Source organism: Harpia harpyja, chromosome 4 (genome assembly GCF_026419915.1).
Source record: "Harpia harpyja isolate bHarHar1 chromosome 4, bHarHar1 primary haplotype, whole genome shotgun sequence".
Lineage (NCBI taxonomy): Eukaryota > Metazoa > Chordata > Aves > Accipitriformes > Accipitridae > Harpia > Harpia harpyja.
Window position 1 is genome coordinate 3,683,843 of NC_068943.1, and position 25,318 is coordinate 3,709,160.

General features: G+C 36.8%; 1 protein-coding gene across 1 annotated transcript in view; it reads right to left on the minus strand.

The window, feature by feature from the left end:
• ITGBL1 (integrin subunit beta like 1) overlaps positions 1 to 25,318 on the minus strand; it is a 150,011-nt gene that overhangs the window by 59,759 nt on the left and 64,934 nt on the right. Inside the window, exons 4-7 of the mRNA XM_052785922.1 lie at positions 22,855 to 22,977; positions 19,153 to 19,293; positions 16,285 to 16,425; positions 11,670 to 11,816 (exon numbers count right to left, since the gene is read on the minus strand). Coding sequence (XP_052641882.1) covers positions 11,670 to 11,816; positions 16,285 to 16,425; positions 19,153 to 19,293; positions 22,855 to 22,977 — 552 coding nt within the window. The remainder of the gene's footprint in view (positions 1 to 11,669; positions 11,817 to 16,284; positions 16,426 to 19,152; positions 19,294 to 22,854; positions 22,978 to 25,318) is intronic.

Sequence of the window (25,318 nt, forward strand, 5' to 3'; positions counted from 1 at the left end):
ATTATTAATTTTAATTGGTTATATCTTCTCTGACTGGAAGGAATAGCTTATGTTCTACCTCCTTACAAATTATTTTGGTGTATCAAAAAAGCAAGTATATTTAAAGTTTGTTAGGCATCCTTCAGCAGAAACTAAAGAAATTTTACCGCAAACCTCCGACTACCAGGATTTACTGCTTAAGTGTATGCAGTTTCTGCATCTAGCATTGACAACAATATATTCCCTTTCTAGACTCTACAAGCATATACCATCCATCAAAGGTGTTGATGTTGTCGGTCTATACGCAGCTCGCTATCCAAAGACACAGACTAGACAAAAGATTCAAAGGAACTCTAGCACAAATGAGTGTCAGTCCATTCTTTGATTAGGTAATGGCAATTATGATAATTACAGCAATCCACTACAGGGAAATGTTCCAAAATTGCCAGCCTGCTGCAAAGCATAGCACTTGCAAGTATCCACTTATGCAAAGCTTTGCCTGAACTTTTTGAATACTAACCATATTCTTTCAGTTGTAAACAACAGAAGTTGGCCTGATAACTTAAGACTGTGATCTATCACGTCTTATTAATGTATGGTGAATTCTTCTAAGATATATGCATCATCTACAGATACATATCTCACTGGAATGTAAAAAGAACAGGCACTATTGAATGTTTAACCCAAATTCACACACAACGCTATGGCAAAACTATTATTTCCCACATACTCTTTTTCTGGAGAACAATTTCAATGCTGAGATTTTTGTATTATATAGACATAAGGTAAATATATTATGAATTTTTTTTTTCAGTTTGCCTTCTATACTATGTTCCCTGCTCTGCTAAACAAGAAGCCAAGCTCAAACAGTTTGAAAAAACAGGGGTGCCTGAAAAAAAGGCCAACTATGTCAAAAGACACACTAACAATCACTGAATATTGACATTTAGAAAACAGCAAGAGAGACTCCCACCAACTGAAAATGGAAGATACAAGTTAAGAACAATTAAACAAAACTGGGATACGGAAGAGACTATGTAGAGAAGATAACTAGCTCTCAGAGAGAAGGCAGTCCTGGCCTTCCAGTTCTTTTACAGAAGTCTTTCACAGACGAAAGAGGTCGTCTTTGTCTGCTAGAGGAAGAAATACAATCAAGGGAACAAGGAAGACCGCATCACATGCAAAAGGAAATTTGCAATGTGTCCAGAGATGGTAGCATTTCAGAAGCACTGACTGGGAATAAGAGGGATCTTTCATGTGATTAATGCTTACAGCCATCAGAGAAGCACATTCCTCCATGAGCTGTGAAACAAGTAAGTCCAATTTTTTACAGATTTGTGCCTTTTGTACCCTACCCATTCTTAGCCATCAGATTAACCCTACCTAAACCCATGCCTCCAAATATACTCCAATAGGCATGTGGCTCATTAGAAACAAAACCATGCAAGCTGGGTGGCTGGTGAGCTTGTGCAGATTGGCCCATTGTGTACAAAAAATGTATTGCTGCATTTTATCTCCCTTTTCACCGGTGGAGGCACAATGTAGAAACTCGTCTCTTAACAGCTGCCAATAAAGCACTTGCACACTGATTTTTTTTTTTTTTCTGGAGATCTCAGAAAGAAAAGCTAAACCTGAGCTCAATGATTGAAAAAAAGGCAAGGAAACACACTCCTTTACTTTTCTAACCAGTAAGCAGAAAGAATGCAAAGCCAAACTGTAACACACATGCTAGGTTTCAAAATTCTGAAACAAAATGGCTGGCTCTAATCTGTGCATGGATCACTTATTTTGCTGTTATTTCCTGACAGGTGAAGCTACATGCTATGATTTAATAGCCATTACTATGGTGAAGACGACTGACATATGACAAAGCCAACTGGTTGCTTTTCAAATTTTGCAGCTGTAGGTGATCTATGATCACGCTAGGTGTTCCAGCTACTCTATGGAATTGTTTCTACTCCCTGAAGTATATAACCTTTAAAAACAGCAGAGACAGGTACTTAGAAATGACACATTCCGCAGAATGCACAGTTACACAGTTGCATCCCAACCTCTTCAAAATTGCACAAGAAATTAAAGCCGATTGACTACAAGATATCTTTTACGTAGGTTGTATAGAGTCATGGAATCATGTATGCTGGAAGGACCTCCAGAGGTCAACTAGCCCAAAGTCCTGCCCAGAGCAGTCCTATTACAGCAGGTTACTCAGGGCTGTGACCCACAGAGTTTTTAAAATCTCCAAGGATAGAGATATCTGATTTTTTGTCCACCAGTATCCCCAAGTCCTTCTCCACACGGTTGCTCTCAATCCATTCATCCCCAGTGTCTGTATTGATATTGGGGATTTCCCCAACCCAGGTGCAGGACCATGCACTTGGCCTTGTTGAACTTTATGAGGTTCACATTGGCCTGCTCCTCAAGCATGTCAAGGTCCCTCTGGATGGCATCTCTTCCCTCAAGCGTATCAACTGCACCCCTCAGCTTAGTGTCATCTGCAAACTTGCTGAGGGTGCATTCAATCCCACTGTATACATTGCTGATGAAGATATTAAATAGTACTGGTCCCAGTACAGACCCCTGAGGGACACCACTCGTTACTGGTTTCAACTTGGACATCGAGCCATTGACTATAAATGCTTTGGACATGCCAATTCCTCTTCCATCTAACAGTCCATCCATCAAACCCATCGCTCTCCAATTTAGTGGCAAGAATGTTAGGGGGGACCATATCAAAGGCCTTACAGAAGTCCAGGTAGATGACATCCGTAGATCTTCCCTTGTCCACTGATGCAGTCAATCCATCAGAGAAGGTCACTAGATTACTCAGGCGCAATTTGTCCTTGGTGAAGCCATGTTGGCTGTCTCTCTAACCTCCCAGTCTTCCATATGCTTTTGACATATCTTCCAAGAGGATCTCTTCCATGATCTTACCAGGCACAGAGGTGAGGCTGACAGGTCAATATTTGCCAGGGTCCTCCTTTTTACCCTTTTGAAAAATGGGTGTGATGTTTCCCTTCTTCCAGTAAGTGGGGAGTTCGCCTGACTGCTACAACCTTTCAAATATGATTGAGAGTGGCTTGGCAACTTGTTGCCTCAGGACCCTGCGTTGCTTCTCATCAGGTCCCATGGACTTCAGTATGTTCACATTCCTCAGGTAAACTTGAACCTGATCTTCTCCTACAATGGGAGGGATTTCATTCCTTCAGTCCCTGCCTTGAGGTTCAGGGGCTTGAGAGATGTGGGAAGAATCTGCTAGATTACTTGCATTGAGCTATCCTGATCCTCCAGCAGATATCAAGGTGATTGAAATTGCCTGTGATTAGCAAGGCCTCCAATCTTGAGGCTTCCTTCAGCTGTCTAAAGAAGGCTTCATTCACATCCCTTCTTGATCAGGTGGTCTGTAGCAGTCACCTACCACACTCATAATAAATAATTATATATGAATATATCACATATGAATAATTACATAAATATATATAAATAGTTGTGCCTGCCTCCTGCATATCCATTTAAACATCAGAATGTGTTTTGGCCTACACTGCCTTTCTTACTGGTGAGAAAAAAAAAAAGATATTTGAATCAAAAAATGCTATACTGAAAGAGCATGTCAAGTTATTCACATTGCAAAGTGGCATCCATGGTTGTTACTCTGCCAGCCATAGATGCCATGGTTTAGAGATTGCTTTGTTATACCGGGCTTTTATCCCACCGTCCTAATTCCTAAGTATCATTCTAAACCAGGTATGTTACTTTTCCTCTCTTCTTTACCTCTTCTCAAACTTCTCACTGTGAAAACAAGTGGGAAACTTCAGAACATTAACAAATTCTATCACAGAAATTTTTGTAAACTACTTCACTCTTACAATATCACCTACATCTCAGAAACAGACTTCTAACGCACCCTGCTTCTACCAGAACAGATTAAAAAAGCACTTATGCAGAAACAAAGGACTTCCTGAACCCTTTATTCATTACTGAGTTATAAGCACTGCAAGTATGGTTTCACTGCAGAAATGAAATGTTCTCTTGATTTAAAGTCCTTCCTTGTTTCCTCTGTCCCTACTTGCTGTATCCCCCAAAAGACAACAGTAAAAGGCAAAAACAATAGCCAGGAGTGCTGTAGGTGGGTCACTGACAAATGAGTAGCTTTCTCTACAGAGAAATACTGAAGTATTGAGCTCCTGAACACTTTCTGATGAAAAAAGATAAATACATTTTAAAAAAACAGATTTGGAAAAAGGTGAAATAATCTCAGCAGTTCCAAACAGGCTTTCCTAACAAAAGGCAGCTTCCAGAGGATCCTGCTTCAATTACCAGAGAGAGATAGGCTCATACAGAGCCCAAATCAGAGCAGCGGTTTACAATCAGTGATCTAAACTATTGATAGACAAATCTAGGAGTGTGATGCAACTATTTTTCTGTATTTTTTTCTCTTAGACTTCAACAAGTGGAGCTCAGAGTCCCAGCCCAGCATATGAGGGTATACCAAACTGTGTAACAAATACTGTCATGCCAGCTCATTCAGCATGAAAGTACTAGTATAGTAAGAGTGCCCCTCTGCTTGAAGCACACAGATGTATAACAGAACTCAGTCTCAAAGTTGATGAGGTGAAAGCTAGAGACGTGATGCATGACTTGCATTTATGTTCTGTTCTTGTTACACCAGCTAATAACAACACTTGCTGCCAGGCTGTCTACTAGAGTGCTTTAATTAAGACCTCCTTCAGAATGCAGGGGTCATGCAAAATGAATGAAAACAGCAGGCCAAATTCAGAGATGATGTACATTAGAGTAATTTACACTTCAATTAAACAATGCAATTTGCATAATAAGAGGCTGCAATAAGGAGCTGGTAGCAGGGATAGTAACCTAGATTTTACCTTAGGATTGTTTACACTTTTTTGCTCTAACCCCATCCTGTCATATGTAAAGTATAGTGAATTATTCAAATGGCAACTTCTGCTATCATCTTTCTCTACTAAGTCAACAAGCAATAGGCCTTAGAAACAATGTTTTTCTATAGGTACCTAATAGAAATAGGAAAATTTTTTGTTGATTCATTTTGGCAAAATCATACTAGAGGGGGACCCCAAAGTCCTTACTTGATAACTGCACTTAGAACAAAAGAACCATAACTGAGAGGACATAAAACTATAATAAATAAGGGTCCAGTGGTAACAGCACAGAACTAGTTCTCATGGTCTGACACATGCCACCGATGATCAGATTGGCATGACTACATTACAGTTTGTAGAGATTTAAAAATCTTGAAGATATACCAAATGATATCATCCAAAGGTTTATATGAAGCTAGAGTAGTTGATGATCTAACCCCAGAAATTATTTACAAGCTGAATATTTTATGTCATATTTATGATGAGTCATGTAAGACTTCCCAAAGGTCACAAGAGAATTGCATAGTTACACCTGCTTTTAGGCACCTATTTAGCACATTCTTTTTATCTAGTTTCCATCCATTCTTGTTGGTACACAGATATTATTTATTCCATGTGTGTTTCTCTTTCCTTCTGCATATTATGGTGTGTTGTATCAAGTGGAATTTAAGCATTTCATAGAATCATAGAATCATTTAGGTTGGAAAAGACCTTTAAGATCATCGAGTCCAACCGTCAACCATTTCCTCTATACGAAATATAGCATAAAGTGTATATCATACAATAGTACAGCCAAGATATCCCCAAAAGGATGAGGACTTTACGGCAGCCACTGGCCAATGGCACTGTTCTTTGGGGTTATCATTGACCCTTGTCCCTAAGCTTTGTTTCCAGACTCCAGGAGATGCTATCCTGCAGACTAGCAATACGCATTACAGAATCCAGCACTGAACACAAGCAATTGATTCACTGTCTTAGTTCACCACAAGGAATCTTTAATAATGCATTGAGCACTGTTGCTCTTCCACTAAGTCAGTCAACATCTGATAATTTTAAATAGAGAAGAAACAGCAAAGTTACTGTAAGTAACTACGTCCGTAAACTTTCAAAATGCCATACAACTTTTGAACTCATGAATTTAGTATCTTGAAAATGGGACTTAGGAGAGTTTGCAAAAACAATAAAAATATTTTTCAGTACAGAATCAAAAAAACTCTTCATATTTCAGATAGCCAATACTAGAGCACAACTGTAAGGGGGAATTTCACAGATAAAGAAACAGTTTCATTCTCTCCATATGACAAATAAATAAAAGCAATTCTAGAAAAGAGATTAAAATGGTAAAAGACACTACCAATAAGAAGATTTGACATTTATCTGTCTTTGCATTACTGCCATGGGATGGTTGCCTTCACTAAGGGTAAGTGATGACAACAAGATTATTAAAAAGAAAGCGCTCATCTATTATTCTCAAAACCCACTCTTTTCATTTTCAGTTTTCTTCCTGGAGGCTTTTTTTATAACTATTTTGAAATCTGCTTTTGGCCCTAAGGGGAAACTCAAGCGAGTGATGTGTATTTTAAAGAAAAAAGTGGTTTGTCTTGTCCCTTAATCCTGACAACAAAATGCTATCTAGTTATTTCTTACTATAAGGATTTTTTGGTGTGTCTTTTCCTTTATCTCTGACACTGGTCTTGTTGTACAGTGTGTTCTTAAAAGGGACACACTTTCACTGTGAAAGTATTACATCTATAGCAAAAAGTCATGCAGCAAGTAAAAAAAACACTCTCAGGAATAAAAGCGTAGAAGGAATTATTCACTTTATATGAACGAAGCTGGCTAGAATCTCTCCTCATCCTCAACATGCTTTTGCAGAGAAAGTAATTTTTGGAAAGTATCTAGCGATACCGTATTTTAATTCCCAAAATTTTAGTCTGATCCTTCTCTCCCATTATATATAACAGGAACTACTGAAGGTAAAGACAGCCTGATTGATGTAAACTGAGAGGATTTATATTTCCTCTGCCTTTATAACATCATTTGAGAATGTAGACATTCTGACTTACTGCTCAGCATGTCAATATAAAGCCTTCTCTCTCCTTTACCTACTGAAGCAGCTAAGAAATATAAGACCATAGTGAAATATATTTTTGGCAGCATCTCTGCTCTCCCCACATGCTGACCACTACCCATGAAACAGCTTGTTATTCCTGTGAATGATGGGAAAATCAGGAAGGGAATTACAGTCTGGAATAAAAGTTCACTGCTTCATCTGCTCTCAGGAGCATGAAATGCAGATTGATAAATTGTAATCTATAGCATTTTATAGACAGTGATTATCTAATTAGGTCATGTTCTTCATGACATCCTTTTAATTCTCTAAAGTTTTTAATACAACTTTTATGTACCCCTAATATATTAAACACTTCACTTAAAAAAAGTTAATTTCCATTGTTAATTTTTTTCCTGTATCTTTTTTCCTCTTGCTGAGTTTACATGACTTACAGTTAAGGGAACCTGGGATTCTCAAAATCTGGGTGGCACATGACAATTATCTTAGTTTGCATTGCTGATGCTTTCTCTATGTCTGCCTCTGTAAGAACATAACTTGCCCTAAAGGTAACTAACAAAAATTTGGGTACATTTATATAAAAACCTGGTACCTTATATGAAAATTTAATATTACAAACATATTGGGTCATTCAATCATAAACAAAAGAGTAAGATTAGGCTAACATTCTCTTTTTTTTTTCCATTCATCATTACCTGTAAAACAAAGTACAAGGTATAAAATAAGCAGCTTACCAAAATGATGTTAAAGGATGGAAGCTTTTCGTCCCTCAGACTGATTGAAAATTTTTGAAGAATATAATTTTGCCATGATTTTTGTGCTAATATTGTACAATTTTGTGAAGTGAAACAAAGTTGGTTTTTTGTTTTTTTTTTTTTATTGTAAGCCCCCACCATCCCAAATCTCTGACACAAAAATATACAAATCCCATACCTTTTTTTTTTTATGAGGAATTTAGAAGATTTGGTGGCTTGGTTTGGTGGTGGGGTGTTTTGTTGTTTTTTTTTTTTTTTCTGGTTCACCTTCTGTAATTATTATTGGAGATTTTAAATCTCCAAATGAAGCTGAATCATTGGGAGTTTTATAGTCTTCCATATCAGAAAGTTTTGCAAAATGCACAAAAAAAAAAAAATGGCCAGCCAAACCTTTGAAGGACTATTTCTTCAATGTTTCCTCAAGCAACATGGATTTTTTTTTTTTACTACTGTTTAAGTGAAGGATTATCACATTTTGAAATCACGCTTAATATTTCAATGAGAAAATAACATTTAGGAGATACAATTTTTGTTAATCTCGGGAACAGAGTAACATAAGTGAAGTTTCAAACTCCTCCACCTGAAAATCTGAGCATATGTCAGCATTTAGACAGAGACTGTAGAAAGTTATATGTTACTATGAATTGTAACAGTTCTTTTTCTCCCTACACATTTTGGCTATCTATATGGCATTAAAAATCCTAAAAATGCTTTGTCTTTATTCAAGACCATAAAAGTGATTGCAAAAGAGTACCTTAGCTGTCACTACTGTTGTTGACTAACCTAGAAACAAAAGGTACAGATGAATAGAAAACATTCTTCAGGGAAACACAATGCATGGCAAAGTCATAAAGTCATGCACCTGCATCTCTGGGCTTTCTGTTCTGCATCCTATTCCATATATGAACGGCCTTATTAAAAGATCCCATTAAATGTTAAGGATGTTAAGTACTCAACATCTCCAGCAGTGCAGTGGATTACTGACCTGTACAAGGATTTACTGCCCTTGTACCATAGCTAGGAGAAAAATATTACAAGGTGGTTACCAAAACTATAATGTTCAAATGGAAAAGGCAACACTTCCATTTCCTTTAGAACATTCCCTTCCTTGTCACACAATCCTCCCTATGGACTTCAGAAAAATTGGGGCTGGTGTTACGTGTCCATGGCCTTTCCCACCCCAGAAGATTTGAAATAGGTTGCATTTGATTGGAAATCTTTATTTTGTTTCATTTGCTTGTGTAATACTTCTACCCGTGACAAGCTATAATGACAACTAGTAGGATTTTCAAATGGGACCAAAGAATTTAACTGTGCAAGTCCAATGACAATTTTTCACTTCAACAGTACAGGAACTTTCTCACGTTTTTTATTATATCCAAAATATGATGGACGAAAGGGAAATCCAGGGAATCCAGTGTAAAAAAATTACAGAAGATTAGACTAAAATCTCTTTTCTCTTTCTCTCCCAATTTCCTAAACAAAATTGTTCATAGAACTAAAACAAGATACCACATTCCATTTCAAAATGACAGTTTTCATGGGCATTTTTTTCAAGTGTGTAACACAGAATCTCTTGTTCCTTCATTACAGTAGCTTTCTATCATACTATGTCCTTGTCCTGGTTTCAGCTGGGATAGAGTTAACTGTCTTCCTAGTAGCTGGTACAGTGCTATGTTTTGAGTTCAGTATGTGAAGAATGTTGATAACACTGATGTTTTCAGTTGTTGCTCAGTAGTGTTTAGACTAATGTCAAGGATTTTTCAGCTTCTCATGCCCAGCCAGTGAGAAAGCTGGAGGGGCACAAGAAGTTGGCACAGGACACAGCCAGGGCACCTGACCCAAACTGGCCAACGGTGTATTCCATACCATGTGACGTCCCATCCAGTTTAGGAACGGGGAAGTGGGGGGGGGCAGGGATTCACCGCTCGGGGACTGGCTGGGTGTCGGTCGGCGGGTGGTGAGCAATTGCACTGTGCATCATTTGTACATTCCAATCCTTTCATTATTGCTGTTGTCATTTTATTAGTGTTATCATTATCATTATTAGTTTCTTCTTTTCTGTTCTATTAAACCGTTCTTATCTCAACCCACGGGTTTTGCTTCTTTTCCCAATTTTCTCCCCCATCCCACTGGGTGGGGGGGGAGTGAGTGAGCGGCTGCGTGGTGTTTAGTTGCTGGCTGGGGTTAAACCACGACAGTCCTAGATTCACGTTTGTGCCATTTGCACTTCTCACAAACCTTGGTGATCTCTTCTTGATGGAAGTCAAAGGAAGTTCAATGAAAGCCGCTATCAATTAAGCTTTTTGTTCCAATAGATACTGCTTGTACTTTATTTGAAATTTTTGACCAATAGATCATTCAGTCAAATGAATTCACCTGAAAGGGACTTACTTCACTGCTGGTATCTCAACAGGACAACACTGCCAGCATTAATACTCAGGGTTTTTTTTCAGAAAGCCAAGAGGATATAATTATTGCCATTAATATCGAAATCTTTAAACACACTCTTCTCACTATATTTAATAATACTTTTCAAAATTTAAAATATAAATAGAACAATATGTTCCATAACTTACGACTGTATTTTTACTCAAATTAAACTTGTTTTTATGGCTGTCGTTCTTTTCTCTATCATTTGACTCTCACAGGGCACAACGCAATTATATCATAGAACTGACTCCAAATGCTCAACATACACAACTCCTATTGAAGCAGATGAGAGAAGAGACATTCAGCATCCAATGAGAACAGGAAAAGAGTGAGCCAGTATTAAATAAATAAATAAATAAAATGTCAACATTCCTTTCTTTTAGTTATAATTCTTGCAATTATGAACAATAAAATGCAGTTAATTTTCTACAGATGTCATGTTTCACCTAACTTGTAGCCAAAAATTCCTTTGAGAATTTTTAGCAAGAAAAGAAAGAGAGATGTAATTCACTGGAAAACTGTAGCTTAATTAAGAAAAAGCAAGCAACAATCTCTTAATACACAGTTCTTTTAAGATACAGCTAATGCTGCGTTTATTAAGCTATGACCTGCTACACATTTACAAGGGGAGAAAAATATAATTACCACAGTGCTAACTTGGGTGGACAGCCTACAATTTTTGACTATGTTAGGTAGTATTAGTGAAAGAAGAAATTGCAAATTAAATGACATTTAGGGTCAAATGCAATAATTCAAGAGTAGCTTTAGACCTTTCCCAGCAAATACTTAAGTGGGCAGAATTCATAACAACTTCAATTACCAGTTCTAGAAAAAGTGTGTCTCATATTTACTTTTCTCTCTTCTCTCTGCAGAAAGCCACATTTCACACAGTGACAGATGAAAATTAGCAGATCCTTTTCCTTCTGAGAAAAGTTTTCTTTTGCTTGCCATGTGTATTTCAATTGTACGTATGACTTTTAGTATATTTTTTTAGTCAAAGCTTTTGAAAAGGCTATAGTGTCACAAAGAAATGCTTTCAAATGAAAAGCCAGTGGCTAACTAGGAAACTGCACTGAAGGACAACTGCATTTTAGAAGTCAGTCCTGCACTCAGTAGGGCAGGTTCTTAGGCAGTGTAAATCTGAACAGCTCTTATCACAGTGGTGCCACAACATTTTACAAAGGCTGAAAATCTCAAGCTGCTTTTGTCAAAGAATGCATAGAATAGGTTCATATTTTTAATGTATCTTTAGTAAAGACGTAACTGCAACAATCTTCAAAGCATCCTTGAAAACCTCCAAAACAAATGTCGAGATATGTAAAATAAAATACAAAGCAGTAGATGACAGGAAAAATAGGTGACCTTTGTATTCTTCTCCTCCCTTCTCATAACTCACAAGTTATGCAGGTGCGATTCATGCACAGTAAGCCAAAAAAGTTCACATTTTTCAGTACTAGTAATGCTGGACATCTGTAAAAATTCTTTTAATGGAAGTACACATTAAGGGCACGAAAATTCTTCCAGAAATGTGCTTACCTCTTCCAGAGCAAGGTAAATCAGAATTTCCTTGACATTTCTTAGCACTTTCCTCAGCTGACAATGGACAAGAATGTGGATGTTCACACTTCTTCCCAGTCCATCCTTCTTTACAGTCACATCTTCCACAATTACACTGTCCATGACCTTCACGATGAATACAATTAAAGATTAGCCTCCATACAGATTATAAGTATTAAAACCTCATGATTAGATTAACTATATCAAAGTTGTGGTTTCATTAAATAATCAGACTGGCAAAAAATACAATCAATTCACTATATCTATCTACTTTTTTCTGAAAATAGCACTGGACTATCATTCTATTTGAGACATGTTTCCTTTTAATTTTTTTTCTTGAGGGATATTCTGCCACTTAGCACATGCTCCTCAGGTGAAAGGGTAGGACAGAGGATACAAATACGCATTTTGCCACTGTCTGGAAAAGTGGGGCCGTCATAAGGCAATATTTTGTTTACCTTTATTGTGTTCTTTTTCTACCACAGTTGCAGCATATTGTTCAAGTAATATATCAATACCATCTTTTACCTGCTTGCAATCAATGTGATCCACTAGAGACAAGCAATGTCAAACCAATTCCAAGTCTTAAACCAGTGCCTTCTACTAAATAGTGATGTGCAAGTAATAAAATACTGGACATAATCAATTCTCATTTCAATAGGGCAGTTGGATGTGGGTTTGGTATCTCATTAGCTAATGTAACTCTTCCTGACCACATCTGAACATAGCAACGTAGACACAACTTTCACTGTGCATGTTGAGGTGAGGAAGAGCAACTGAACTCCATAAGAAGATTTTATGGAAAGTTTCTTTAAAAAAATGTGACAGCCAAGAAGTTAGGGGTGAATCCCTCCTGAGAACTTAACCTGGAAAGCCATCCAAACAATCTATTTCTGCTATATGAATGCTAACATATCCAGACCAAGACCACGCCCAGCTCCCTTCATCATGAGCCTAATGTTCTTTGCATAAAGCAGTGGGATTCTGGCAATACAAAATGTTCCTTGCACTGGATGAGGAAAGCTTGAGCATCAGCAGAAACATTCCTTGCCACAAAATCTAATATTTATTTTCATGAGCTCTGACAGCAAGTTAGATCTTCTCTTACAATTTTCACATAGTCATCATTCATTGGACACAGGACCCCAAAGCATTGCTCTGATGTCCACTTGTCTATCCAAGTTCTTCTTGAAAATCATACCAACACAGATTTTACATCTCTTTCTAACCATATGTATTGGATCTGGCTGAGATGGAGTTAAGACTGCATTTTAAGACTGGCTTATATTTCTAAAATGTATGCATTTATCAGTTCACAAGGAGAAAATGGGAGAAAGCAAGCATTCTACAAGTTATCAGAGTAGTTCCCAGAATACAAGTCTTATTAATTTCACAAGAATAATTTTTCTTTACATTAGATTTGGTGGGGTTTTTTCCTTGAAAAGCATTAAAGGCTTCCTCTTGTTTAGAGGGTAGATTTAGATTAGATGTAAGGAAGAAGTTCTTTACAGTGAGGGTGGTGAGGCACTGGAACAGGTTGCCCAGTGAAGCTGTGAATGCCCCATCCCTGGCAGTGTTCAAGGCCAGGTTGGATGGGGCTTTGAGCAACCTGGTCTAGTGGAAGGTGTTCCTGCCCGTGGCAGGGGGGTTGGAACTAGATGATCTTTAAGGTCCCTTCCCACCCAAACTATTCTATGATTCCATGATTCTGTCCCTTGCTTTCATGTGTACCTGCTGACAGGTTGCGAATTGGACATATGTTCCCTGATCCAGATGGATACTTATGAGAGGATGATGTTCTTTCATATAATGTTTTCTTTGCTAGAGCCACAGCAAAGGATGTAATGAGATGTGTGAATGTAGGACTTTTCTTATGGAAGCCTTTTTTCTTTCTGTGTCAAGTCATGAAAGCTGTTCTCTCTTTAAAGGAAGAGAATCACTTTAATGTTGTGAACACCTCTCAAAGAAAATCATTCAGTAACACACTGAACAGCACTTCAGACGTTAAAAGAAGGCATCCAGTTGCCAATATGAGGTACTGCAAATTGACAGTCACCCCAAGCCATATGAAGCTTCTGGAGGAAGCTGCTGTTGTGTGATGTTAAATCCTCACAGCAGGGCTGTCAATTCCTGTCATTTGTAGTTTATGAAATAAACATAGCATTTCATTCAGTTACAGTAAAAGTCTTTACATGTAAACATGATTTCTTATCATTTCAAACTGCTACTCAGGACAATGAAATTTTCTGTCTCTACCTATTAGATAGGCAGAATAAGCAGGAAAGTTTTGTATATCAGCTCTGTTTATTGTAAGTTTTAAGAGACCTGGATTATTTTCCCTAACCTGACTAATCCCTCTTGGATTCATCCTAAATCAATTTACAAATAATTGTGAGAGAAATGAGGATATTTTGCAGACATACCTAATGCGTGCACACTTTGTGCACTAAAGTAAATTTATTTCACATAAACAAATAAAAAACTGTCCAGTTACAATTCTGCTACTAAATCTTGATTTAATTACAGATTCTGTCTCTCTACCACAATAAACCAAAAGTAATACTTATACATCTTGTCCATTTCTGGAACAGGACTAAACAGCAGGACTATAAGACATTGTTTACACTGCTTCATGTGAGAATGGATTTTTTGCACAATCTATTTGAGGAACGCATACTTGGATGGCTAGCTAAGGCTAAACTAGGCTTTCCTAAATCATAATGGAAAGGGAAGGGTTAAGAATAAGTAGTAGTACTAAAATTTTTGCTGATTAGATAGAAAAACTAAGCGATACTTCAACATGAGTTTTAGTTACATCAAGCAAGCCATACGAGTACCTCCTTTTGTATCTCTTGTAAGATTTGCTCATTTACAGTTATGTCTGTGTAATAAAGAACACTGTACCAGTGTTTAATCCAATGTCAAATGGCAATATCTTCCCCTCAACTCCTTTGTAACTGTCGATAATTTCTTGCACTCTGCTTTCTTACAACCATTACCACCCTGGGCAGCAGCAGCAGCAGCAATGGCAATAATGCCTGGGCAAGACGGAGGTCAAGCCCTGTTTCAGTGATGCAGCATTAGCTGTAGATGCCACAGGTTTGCTTTAAACTAATAAGGTTTGAAACTCTTGTGTTCACCCTTAACTACCGAACACATTTACCGTGTTGTTTTTTAACTTTGTACTCCTTAGCTGATGCTGACATTTTGATCAGTCCCTGAGTGCTAAAAACATTTCTCAGCAACACAATAATACGTTCAAAAATTGACAACATCCCAAAGTCAATCCTCCAGCTGATCTTATGATTGCAGTTCTACATCATTCCAGCTTATTAATTAAATAAACCTATATAACATTTGTAGGTGGCTGAAACAGTAACAAGCAAATTAATTCACTTAAAGTTTTTAGAAATGCTTTTTTTCCCCTCTCATTTTATTTGCTACTGATTCATCAACATTTATTAAAAAAACCAAACACAACAGTTGAGAAACCTTTCATCTTCATAACAGGCAAAGAAGACGCTAAGAATTTTATGTATCATATTTGTTTCAGCCTTCTCTCCCTGCTACAGACAACTCCTATGATCTTTCTATGAGGGATCTCTCATTCTAGTAATAGGATAATATACCACATCATTATGATCCTTGATGTGACTGCATTTTTCCTATTATTAATTAGGCCAGATCCGATTTCTACAGGACGCATTAAAGCTGACAACCTGTAATCTGTCAAGTCCCTTTGAAACCACTCTCATTTGTTTTTGCAAAGTTCCTGTGTGTACAAATCGCATGCTGTGTATTGATCAAAGTCCTCTCCTGCCCAGTATTAGCATCTTTATTGGTAACTATACAAAATTGTATGCAAGGTCTCTCTCAGAATCTCAGCTTTTGTTAGTTGATACATGGAGCATCAATCTAAATACACTGCAAACCTTGGATGGACCTTAACTAATTTGAATATAATGCTCTGAGGTACAAGTAGAAGAAAAAAGGAAGGTGAAAGTGTCTAAGATGTACAGTCAGTGATGTGTAGTTGGACCACACATTCATATTTTCCACATATTGATGGTCTACTTGTTGTCAGGTCAATTGGTATTCTCAGTGTTTTTCATTAACTCATTAATTCACTTTTCCTCAAATTTCTTCCTCTCGCTTGTCCTCTCCCTGCCATATAAAATGAAATAACAAATAAAATTTGATCTAACAGATTTTGAAATTTAAATTTCCCCAAGGAAGGGTATATATATTTTAAAGTTTCAACCATTCTCCAAATTATGTTACATTACACTGAAGACAAGAGTATTAGAAGGGAGATGGGCACCTAAAAGTATTTCATATTTACAGAATTTTGTGAAAAGTCATAGAAAAAAAGACATGTTTTAAAAAAGCTTTAGAACTGGAAACTTTTTTTTTAATTTTTTACAGAATTATGTCTTTTAATTTAAAAAGTCTGTTCCCCCAAAAAACAGCTAAAGCTTGGTATGTTTTAAGGTAGGAAAACGAGAATTGGAACACCAAGAAAGAGCAAGATCAGACCACTTGGATGCTTTTGTTACAAAACTACACATAGGTTCCTTTTATATATATTCCTTACCTGAACAGAAGTCATCAGAATATCTATCATACACTGCTTTGCAGTTTCTTTCATCACACTCACAAGTATCTCCATGAATATCTCCCCAGTCACCAGTTGGGTCCACATCATGGCATGTGCATTCCCCACATACACATGTGCCTAAGAAAGGAGGAGGGGGGGCGAGGGGGAGACAGAGATAGAAGATTAACTGAGCAATTTAGAGTAATAGTAGTTTGATTACAGGAATTGACACTTGTGAATTTTCTGCTCTCACAGGAGTGCAGTTTCAAAGCTGCAAGTGTTAGTCATGAGCGTTTGCTCATCTTCTATGATTTAAAACCTTCTATGATTATTTAGTAGTAATACTTCATATAAACAAGTTGGCATCCTGTTCAAGTTTCTTTTTGCTATTGGGCCTTGTTAGGAATCAAAAGAAAAATGTAGTGCACAAAACAGTTGCAAATCTTTGACATCAACAGTAATTTGCCCTGACACTAATGACAATAAAAATCAATGCTGTTTAAATGACTTGGGCTTGGGCACAGTGGATAATTAATGATTGTTAAAGGATAAACATTTAAACTAGAAGGGACTCCAAATTCTAGTCCAGCTGAAAATGCCTAGGAGGTCATTCTTTACCCAAGAAGAACATCAGCACAGACCTACATGAAAATGATACTTCTCCACTTTTCCAAGTCAATATTCAGGGCCACAGCCTGTCATTTACAATAAGAAGGGAAATGTGAAATGTAACAGAGATCCTAATTTGGCACAACCTTACTGATATACAGAGAACATGCATCCTACTTAGTTAGGAAAAGTCAGAACAAAACAAAACAAAAAAGTTTCCTTATTCAGAAATCCAAATATGCTTCAGGGCCATGCACTCACTACTTTTTCTGAGATGCCAACTGGCACAAAGAAGCAGCCCAACCTTACAGATGCGTGCAGTTCATTTCCTGAAGAGTAGCTTCACCTTCTGCTACTCCACCAAAGCCTTTGTCTTCTTATTGAGATTAGTCTGAACAATATGATGCATTTGAGGACAACAGGACACTGTGACTAAAGAGTACATATAGATGTGGGCACATTCTCTAAAAAGAGAAGTCTACACAATTGTGCATACGTGACAGTTATATGAAGCAGAAAGAGCTGCTGCCCTGTTTAGTGCTAAAGCCACCAAGACAGCCCTCAAGAAATTTGCACCTGATTTTTTATACTTTCACAATTCAGTGACATTACTGAAGGAGAAGGAAAAAAAACCCAAACCAAAAAAAACCCCCAAAAACAACAACAACAAACACACACAAAAAAACCAACCCTGGAAAATGAGGAAATGCCTCTGGAGAATGATTAATCCGTGCAGAAACAACTTCAAAGTGAATTTGGATCAGCTGTCCTGGATATCGGAATGCAAAACACCATCTCACCAAAGTTTAAAAATCTAAAAGTTCACATTTGGTCTCAGCTGGTTGACTAGACAGTTGGTGGAAAGATACAGACAATTTATCCATCTCAGCACTGAAGGAGGCTGGACAGCAACGTTAGCCTCGATATTTAATTTTTAGAAGGCTCAAGACTGACAAGATGAAGTGCACCTATATCACAAGATGTATAAATACAGAAAACTGGGTAAATAGGACTAAAGAGAGTAGAAACACTGTGTTGGAAAGCAATTATGTGGATAAAATCACGAATACATGAAAGGCTAAAAATATAGATGTATCCCATGAATGTACCTTTGTATAGGAGTTCGTAGCTATTCAGAATATCAGCTATACTATTTATCCTCATTTGCCCCAATTACAATGTAATTTTTAAGAAATACTTGCACATTAAATTTTGAAATTTGAACAAAAAATTGCTTTGGCAAGAAATTACTTTCTTGGTGCAAACAAAGTACCTGATCTGAAGCCACTCCGATATTTATTATTTCCAGAATTAGAGAATATTCTTACTGCTGAAGTCCCAAGACTAAATGTGCCTACATGATCTCTGTATTTGAGCCAATCTTTCAATTTCCTCATAATTAAGAGAAGAGAGTTTTCTAAATGCTCTCAGGATAATTAGATGTTCACACTAGGTTTTTAAGAGAGGTTCACACAAGGTTTTGTCAGTAGAGGTGTTTTTAAGAGAGGTATCTGTGTGACTTGCGCTTATGTTCTACTGTAATTATTCTGGACTATTGCCAAAAAAATAACTTTTTTTTTTTAATTCTTTGTTCAATGAAGCCAAACATAGCAGCTAGAGGAAAGCAACCTTATTTTGTGCTATTTTTTATCCAAAATGGCAAAACAAGACAGAAGTAAAAGGTAAAATTCAAATTCTGGAACTTTGTGCAAATAAAACCCCACTTAGTTAGAAATACTGTGTGAAGTCTACCTTTCCAGCTCTGTATGCATTCCACAGCATTGTTACTGAACACTTAGGGGTTTTTTTAAGGTTGCAGTGGAAACTAAAAGCTTTGTGTTTTAATGTTCCCTATTCAGCTGTGGGTCCTTGGTCGTCTTTAAGAGTGAATTGACATACAGTCCTGTTGGTTTTACAGCACCAATCCACTCAAAGTCAAAAAACTGCTAATATTTTGTTTTGTGGGATAGGTGTCTCACCAAAGCAGATGTACTAACAAATTATCCTACTTCATCTTACTACAAAAATGAAGGATGAGAACAACTTGGGTCAGCTTAATCCAAAAATGGGTGTGGATCTGTTATACCTGAACACAGGTGTCTACCCACTTGGAAACGTATATCCAGATTTGAAATAGGTGAGAACAAACCAGAAACTATCAGCAAACACAATCTATGTCCTACTGCAGGAAATGCATATTGTAAAATAAAAGCAAGCTATATAAATATGCATAGAAGGAACCTGCGAATGACACACCTCTGTTGCTGCAGATTTTGCCATCTGGAGATGTGCATCTCTTCTTGATCTCCCAGGGGGTGATGTCACACTGGAATTCACATTTATCTCCATGCCAACCAGCCTCACAGTAACAGTTTCCACAGTAACACTTTCCATGGCCTTAAGCCAAAACAAATTTTATACAGTGAGAAAGAGGCAAGTTTTTAAAAGGCATTAACAATTTAACTGTTTTGTTTTTTTCTTTTATAAACTTTTAGTGCTTTACTCAGAATAGAAACAATTTATAGACCATATATGCCTACATAAAATAAGACAAAGGATATCTGAATTATACTTTTCCCCAAGTCTATTTTACAACATGTCTTCATTTAATCACAGATTAAATCTAATCAATAAACACTAAGAAAATAATATCAGTATTTTTATATTTGTAAGCTTAATTTTTGAAACTTCATAGGTAAATTTTGAAGACAGTAGATGTAATAGTTAAAATTTAAGCACAGCTTTAAATGTCAAGATAGGACACACTTGCCCACTGTATTTGGCATGTCTAAGAAAGCAGTGTGCGTTCTTGACTCCTCAGATAATTCCAGCAGGGGCAACACGATTTACTACAAACTGTCTACATTGTATATGGCTTCCCTTCTTACCTGTTAAGAAGGTTTTTAAACATGGATAAAACAGTTCATGAAAGATAAGAATTAGTAAAAGGAACCATTTCGATATTCATTTAACAAACCACCTATCTCCCCAAAAGATAGTTTGGTCATCTGAGGCTTGATGAAACCAGCTCCTGAACATTTTGATCCACTAAGGTACTTCTGCCATGTGCTTCAATGACACAAAGCATTTAAATTAAGTAGCTGCAACTCTTACTAATCTTAAAGCCATAAGTTAATTCTTTACTAGAAGGATCTACTCAGGATCTTGTCCTTTTTTCCCTCTAGGTATGTTAAGCTTAGTAGACCTGGTCGTCTCCATCACAGTCTGGTCTACTTATATCCTTAATTATCAAGAGTGCAAATTTAGACCTGTGGAATACAATTTTTTCCTGTTTTTACAGTTACACATGGAACTTTCATTACAATTGTTTGGTTACATGTCAAAAAATAACAGAAGATGAAAATACCATCTTACTTAGATAACTAAACAACAAAGACAGTCTAAAATAATGCTTATTGCCAAAAGGTTGTTCTTGAACAGTGGACAAGAAATAAAGGGGAAAATGGTGAAGGAGTAAATTCATTTGATCTACTGGCAATTTTTGCAGATTAAAACATCACTACTTCATTCTTCACTCACACTTGTATAGTCCTCAAATAAATATGAATAAAATGATACAATTTGCCACTACTTCTTGCTCTTCACTGAAGACAAAAATCACTCCATTAGAGAAATAAAGTCTTAGATAAAGATCAGGGTCAGAATTTAATTTGCTAGAAACCATGATACTTTATTAAAAATAAGCTGCAACTTGATTCCAAAGTTTATGTAACCTCAAATAAGAAGTGATACAGTCAACTGACTGATAAAAATCCAACTGTGGCTGGAAAAGCTTGATATATCTTTTTAACTCTGCCTTAAGAACTGATTTGCTTAAGAAATGCAGTCCCCCTGTGCAAAGATTAAAATGCATGTTAGCCATATCTCAGCATGGCATTGTATGCTTTTCCAGGATAAAATCCCAGCTCACAGCTGCAGGCTTTAGAAACATGTGTGTAAATAGAAGCTTTTGTTTTTTCACTAGTTTGATCTTCCTGAGTTGGCTTTCTTTGAAGACAATTAAAATCTTCAAGACCTGTCTATACCTTCAAGGGCAATAAAGGATACGTAGCAACTAAGCAGGTGCTACACAAACTGTGAAAGTACAACAGGCACTGATTAGGTTCACTGTGTCTGTGGAGAATACCCAGGGGCTGTTGCTAGCTAAGCAGAATGGGGTTGGAACACTGTTTCTTTAGTACTTCATAAATAAACATAAAAGATTCCTGAGGTGGAAATCCTGTGGAAGGAAAGACGGCACAGAGGGTATTAAAGGAGACATTGGGATGGGAGAGAGAAGCAATAACCAAATAGGCATGTGGGGTCTGCTTTTTCCGTGATGGAATTATGTACCTTTGACCTTCAGTTCATGTGCTGTCCATTTTTCCTGTGTAAGGCCTGGTTCAACATACGGTTACGTACTGTAGAGGTTTGTTACAAACAAAGCAAAATCTAACACTCATAACCTACATGCATAAACTTTTCGGTTTACAACAACCTAACCAAGTCAAACACACCACTAGTTTTTACCTTTTATTTACTTTAGAAGGCTCCAAACCTTACATAAGGTATGAGGGCTTTTATATTGATGAATCACAGACCTTAGAGACTTGAATCTACCAACATTTTTTTGTCCTTTTATGTCAGCATACTTTGATTTCTGCATACACATAACACCAGTTTTTTCAGAGATGCATCTGGTCTGTTTTGGAATATGGTACCACTGGATGAAACAAGGGGAAATAAAAGCTAAGAAAAACCTAACAATATAAACCAGCAGCAACACAAGTGGGGAAAAAAACCTGACAAAAACCGCAGAAGGAGAATTTACTGGAACTAAATACATGGTAAATTTTTATCATATTTGGTACCATATGTAATGGTTATAAGCAAATAATTATAAATAGAATCACTGGCAAATTACTGCCCTCCACTCATTTAATTTTAGGCAATTACTGGAAATATTGTACTCCATGCCTGGATTTGCACTTCAGAGGACCATTCTGTTTACCCTTATTTAAAATCTCTACCTAATTCTATGCAAAAAAAAGTTATTTTTGCCTTCAAAGGCACTTAAATAAATAGAATTTATTTTGTTCTCTGTGTAAAGATAAAGACAGATAAAGCTATTTTACACAAGTACTCTCTCTATACACACACAGAGAGCAAGCACTACTGTCCAAGTATGAATAGTCTAAGAGCAGTTCCAAACCCTCCTATATATGCATATAAACACAGTACGCATGTGTATAGCTTGAAAAATATTTGTAGCACCTTCCAGCTGAAGGACAAGCCTCCTAGTAATATAGGCAACAGCATTTATAATGCCATAAATGGTGGGTATTGCACAATATTTAATTGCCAGGTTCCTATCTTATAATGAAATGAAAGCACAGTTTGAATTTTGGTTGCTTTTCTATCACTCCATCTTATTCTCTTGCCTTTCCTATCACAGATGAAATTTTTCTTTATTTGTTCCTTTCCCTTTTTATCTCCTGAATTGCTTCTGAGTTCTCATCCTACATTTATTCTTGTTCTTTTTAATTTTTGCTTCCTTGACAAAACTCTTAATAATCTATTTTTCTTTTTTGTTTTTTTTTCTGTCCTCCATCTTGCTCTCATCTGTGCCACAAAGCATTCACATTTCTTGTATTCTACTGAAGACAGACACACTGTGCTATGAATTACCTTAGTGAATTACCTTGTATAATCCTCTTTGCAGTTCTTCCAAAACGAGGAGGATGCCACAGGATTTTTTCATTCTTTAACCTCCTCCTTAGCTCATTTTTGCATCAGAAATTCCTACTTACAATTTGAAAGCTAAATTCTTGCAAATACAGTTACTTTTATTTTGTCATACATTCAGTAAAGATATTTTGTAGGTCCACACAATTAAATGATTTTATAACAGCCTGTATTAATCTTCACCATTCTTCTTGTACTCACTAAAATACATACCTGTACAAATCTCTTCTGTCTCATCATCTATGCATTCTCTGTCATCACATTCACAAAATTTACCATAGACCAGGCCATTTCCTTCTGAGTTTGCACATTTACACCTGCCACACTGACACGTGCCTGTAAACATTTAAAACAGTACTCAATGACTGCAGTTTATGGGAAGAGTTTCATTAGTCCATCAGAAATGGTACATATTTTATTTTTGAGAAGGCTGAAATCTAAAGATCATCCAGCCAAGTAAAGACAGACACAGAAACAATCCATATCAATAAAAAGCCTAATCTTAGTAGTAAATAGATACAACATTCAGATGGTTCATTCTTAATAAGGAGCACCATATTTTCCTAAGTAAAATTCACTCCTAGAGCTGCCTGTCTGACTTCATACAATTGAGGTATGAAGTCAGCTTTGGAAAATATATCTTCTGCTTACTGAAAGGAGAAAATTTAATTTAGTCATCTTCTCAAGAATGAAGCCTGTTTTCTTCCAGTTCCACAGCCATGTTAGATGAAAGTAACAGGGCATGGCTACTGAGGACCTGAAAATATGTCTGCCTACGTTCACAAAGTTCCTTCTCACTCTAGTCTCTAGTCCCTTTTCTACAGATATCTTCTGAGGATTAAGATTTTTTAAGTGTAGCCTTGGAGAAAAAAACAGGAATCAAAGGAAGGAAACATTGGTGAGGAACATCTGCATGAAGACCTTATGATGAGATGTCAGGAAAAAAGGACTCAAGCTAGAAAGCAATTACCACAGCAATACATTAATTATACAACAGACAAGCTAATTGCAGAGAAATACATTCATAGCATTATTAAACAAACCGTAAGTATTACAATAGCATATCAACAATTTTACTCCAAAGTGCATGTTTTTCCAGTGGTATTGATGTCCACATTACAAATTATTTCATTCATTTGAAGAATGGCAGGAACCTCTATAATAATATCTTATTATTTCAGGACTTGCACTCAATCTAACTTTAAGCTTTTAGGGCTCATTTTTCTTCAGTTTGTGGGTGATGTCTCAGAAAAGAGTAGATCTTGCAACAACATTAAGAGCTATAATAAAGACACTTGCTGATTTGTCACAAGTAAGATGGGTTTTACCCATGTCAGCGAGTGGTTTGAGAACATGGGTCTGCCTGAAATTCTCTCTCAAGGTAAGTACCCCCAGGACTCCCAAATGCTTTGGAAGTGTAGTGCTGGGTTTTCTCACAACATAAACCACAAGAGAAAACTTTCCAGCCTAAGGAAAAGCCAGAGCTCTCAGGCGATGCAAAGGATGGAAATGGGTTTGTAAACAGATCTCTTTTCTGTCATCTCTGGTCTGGTTACATATTTTGCTTCTTGGTCTTTTGAGTAGGGTTGCCCCCTCACCTCAGTGGCTGCCTCTTTCCATGACCCACCCTCCCAAACAGAAAAAGGTTGTTTTGTTGCTCCCAGGGAAGGAAGAATCCCCTCTTTTCCCTCAGAGAATCTATCTGACCTGGAGTGCAGTTGCCAGGGCAAAGCAAACAACTGTCTTCTCTTCCTCCTGAATATTTTCTAGTTCAGAACATAATACACGGTAACATACAACAGCCATAAACAAACATATTAAGGAGTTATACAGTCAAAAAAGCAAAAATACTATAAAATCACATTAGAAAAAAAAGTATTGCTATGGTGGTCATATAAGACGCCCCTTTTCCCTACCTCTATCACCTTTATTAAAATTGTAAGGGTAGGAACATTGTGCAATACCATGTTAACTGGGGCCCAGTGGCCGATGGGCTTGCACAAGCTGTTTCAGCAGTCACTGGCGTCACTATGCCAGCAAGTACACATTTAAAAAAAAAAAAGGAACTTAATTCACAAGGCTCATACTCCTCACGTTACATGCATACATATTTTAGAAAACATGGTTATTGACACAAAAGTAGTCCTCCAAAATAGAAGTTTTATGCTGCTATTACACAGCTAGTTTGCAGAAACCATTTTACATTTCACCATTACAAGTATAGTACAAGTTTTACTAAACATCCTATTAATCCAAACAAAGAATAGTAGAATGGGGCTCTGTGACATACATGGCCAGTCTAAAAAAGTAAACTTTAAAAATATTTGCAAGAGCTAATGTAATAAAATAATACAACTGATTGATAATACAACATAAGTAACATACAGAACTAGAATTATTTGTACAATTACTTGGAAAATAAATACAAATAAAAATTTTAAGAAATTCCCAAACAAAAAAACAGATAAAATGAAAAATTGATTCTTAAATTGGGCATCTAAAGAGGTCAGACAGATTGTGTCCTAAAAGTGTCCATTCCTTCCCATTGACTAGAAGTGGAAATTGCTCACGTAGAGAATCTCGGTTTAGGTAGAATGCCCTAGTTAGTTACTCTGACAAAGGATTAGAATCATAGAATCATAGAATCATTTTGGTTGGAAAAGACCTTCAAGATCAT